The sequence below is a fragment of the Chiloscyllium plagiosum genome, chromosome 3 (genome assembly GCF_004010195.1).
Source record: "Chiloscyllium plagiosum isolate BGI_BamShark_2017 chromosome 3, ASM401019v2, whole genome shotgun sequence".
In the NCBI taxonomy this organism is placed as follows: Eukaryota; Metazoa; Chordata; class Chondrichthyes; order Orectolobiformes; family Hemiscylliidae; genus Chiloscyllium; species Chiloscyllium plagiosum.
In genome coordinates this window covers 128,998,563-129,001,783 of record NC_057712.1, presented here as the reverse complement: position 1 = coordinate 129,001,783, position 3,221 = coordinate 128,998,563, and the positions used below count along the sequence as shown (strand labels likewise).

Here is a 3,221-nt window from a genome sequence, read left to right as displayed (position 1 = left end):
ACTACCCTTTGTTTCCTATCAGCCAACCAACTTTCAATCCAAGTTAGTACTTTGCCCCCAATACCATGCGCCCTAATTTTACTCACTAACCTCCTATGTGGGACTTTATCAAAAGCTTTCTGAAAGTCCAGGTACACTACATCTACTAGTGCGGCGCTCCCTCAGCGCTAATACACTGAGATAATGCCCTTAGTTCCCATCCTACCCCAGCTTTGGGTCAGCAGAGTATTGCTGACATTGCCGGTATGTGTGTATTTAATGTGGTGTACTGCAACGTCCTGTCTTCTTCTACATTGAATTCAGAAGGCAATGGACATGCAACTTTTTTGCATTTTATTTCCAGGTCCCAGAATGCTCACAATTCGTACGTACCTTGGAACACCCCCACCCCCTGCAGGGAAACCGATTCTCAGCTTTCAGACTGGAGAGGTGATTGAACTGCTGAAGGGAGATCCAGACTCACCATGGTGGGAGGTCAGTCTCACCAGGCAGCTTACAGCCAAAATGGTGGAGTTATTGCAGGATGTTGGTGTGGGTTTGGTCCATTGAGTTTGCACTGGCTCTCTGAATAAGCATCATTGCATGGGCCAGATCAGAATTCCGGTAAAAACAAGGACTGCAGATGCTGGAAACCAGAGTCTAGGTCAGAGTGGTGCTGGAAAAGCACAACAGTTCAGGCAGCATCCGAGGAGCAGGAAAATCGATGTTCGGGCAAAAGCCTCCTGATGAAGGGCTTTTGCCCGAAACGTCGATTTTCCTGCTCCTCGGATGCTGCCTGAACTGCTGTGCTTTTCCAGCACCACTCTCACCCAGATCAGAACTCAGTGAGGAACTCAATGGGAGGAACACCTGTAACTGGGTCAATCCACAATTCTGGTCTCAATCACTCACTATGTCAATGACTGATCCCCCATGGGGAGATGTGCTTTCAGATGGTCTGGCCCCAATCTCTAGGATTTCATCCCTAAAGTTGTCCATTCTTCCCTTTTCTGAACTCTCTCAACGCTGATGTCTTCTCCTTTGTTTTTATGCTTCCATGAAAGTCTTTGAGTTTTATTTCTGTATAAAGGTGCTCGAGAGAGGCTTGTTCTCTGCAGGCTGTGTACAGGGAACCTCTGTTCTCTCGTCCAACTCTCTCTCACTGATTCATAGAAACGTGGAGAATAATTTTCTGATTCCTGCTCTTCTCTAAGGCAGTCGTTTCTTCTTCCACTCAGTTCTGAGGAAAGCTCACTTGACCTGAAACATTAACTAATTTCTCTCCACAGACCTGCTGAGCTTTTCCAGCAATTTCTATTTGTGCCTCCTCCACTGTCCTGTGTGATGTGTGATGTGTAACCCTGTGATGCCAATCAATTGAAACAATTAGTTTCTGATGTGTGTTCCTGGTTTCTTTCTGTCATCCTCCCCCACAGTCTACTTCCCTTTCCTCTCTGATACTCTCTGAAATGTTTTTTTGTTCTTTTCAGATTTATTTTGATGTTCAGACATTTTGTTGCTTATATTTTCTTTTCCACAAAATGCAATCTGAACATTTTAAAATAATTGCAAAACTTTTCAATTTCTTTCTCTTTTTGGCTTTACTTCAGTTTTACCCATTTCTAACGTGTCCATTTAGTTTTACATCCAGCTTGTCAATATCCCTCTCACTGAATTGTCCTGTTCAGAAGTTTGTGTTTTGCAGGGAGCACAGTTCCAGTTGGAAGGAGTGGGGGGAGGATTTGCACTGAATAGAACATAGAACATAGAACAATACAGCACAGAACAGGCCCTTCGGCCCACGATGTTGTGCCGAACATTTGTCCTAGCTTAAGCACCCATCCATGTACCTATCCAATTGCCACTTAAAGGTCACCAAAGATTCTGACTCCACCACTCCCACAGGCAGCGCATTCCATGAACTCACGACTCGCTGAGTAAAGAACCTACCCCTAACATCTGTCCTATACCTACCCTTTGTGCGCGATTAAAATATTTCACCCGAAAACACAGCAAAAAAAAAGATAAATAATTATTTCAATTGAAATGTAGCGCACCGTCCTCAACCTACTACATTCCTGTAGCTACCTGTCTCCTTCACTAACACTGACGGTGCAGACAGAGAGAGGCATAGATAGAACCACAGAGAGAGACTGACACAGAGAGACTGACACAAGGGGGCATAGCTTTAAATTAAGGGGGGGTAGGTATAGGACAGATGTTAGGGGTAGGTTCTTTACTCAGCGAATCGTGAGTTCATGGAATGCCCTGCCAGTAGCAGTGGTGGACTCTCCCTCATTATGGGCATTTAAGCGGGCATTGGATAGGCATATGGAGGATAGTGGGCTAGTGTAGGTTAGGTGGGCTTGGATCGGCGCAACTTCGAGGGCCGAAGGGCCTGTACTGCGCTGTATTCTTCTATGTTCTATGTTCTATGTTCTAGATCCAGAGACAGACATGTTCAGCACAGATCACGGAACAGTGGTCAGGAGCAGGAACCCTGGCTGATTTCACACCCCTCTCTCTCTGTCTCTCTGTGTCTCTGTCTCTCTGTGTCTCTGTCTGTCTCTCTGTGTCTCTGTCGATCTGTCTCCAATCCATGAAATGTCTACGCGGTGAAGGTTTCGAAAGCCTCCCCAGTTAAAACTCTGATACAGAGTTCCCCAAGGATCAGCCACTCAGAGATGGGAGAGGGGAGTGATTCACCCCCCACCCCAAAACCAACCACCGCTCCCCTCCGTCCCCCTCTCCCCCAGGAGGGACTGTGGGTCTGAGACCAGGCTGGGAGGGGGAGTGGGAAGGAAGGAGTTATCAGTGTGAGGGCCGTATGAGAACAGAATCCGATTTCACAGAAATCAAATCGTGGGAAACAGTTCATTATGAACCAGGGACGGAGCAGAGGGTGTGCACACACACCCCCTCCCCCCACATAGACTCCTGTACAGTAACACCAACCCCTTACCCCACCAGCCAGGACCACTGGGATGGAGGGGGTTCGGAGAGACCAGGCAGAGGGATGATGGGGTGGACAGTTCCTGGTCTCGGTGCTGACCAGGAATTGGGAATGGGAGATGTGCTGTAAATGTTACAAATATCACAGGTCGTGTCTGTGTCTGTGTGTGTGTCTGTGTGTGTGTCTGTGTGTGTCTGTGTGTGTGTGTGTGTGCGTGTCTGTGTGTGTGTGTCTGTGTATGTGTGTCTGTGTGTGTGTCTGTGTGTGTGTGTGTGAGTGTGTGTGTGTC

At 47.3% G+C, this 3,221-nt stretch overlaps 1 protein-coding gene across 1 annotated transcript in view; it reads left to right on the top strand.

Moving 5' to 3' along the window:
• vav2 (vav 2 guanine nucleotide exchange factor) overlaps positions 1-3,221 on the top strand; it is a 182,154-nt gene that overhangs the window by 137,090 nt on the left and 41,843 nt on the right. The window contains exon 21 of the mRNA XM_043675434.1: positions 344-474. Coding sequence (XP_043531369.1) covers positions 344-474 — 131 coding nt within the window. The remainder of the gene's footprint in view (positions 1-343; positions 475-3,221) is intronic.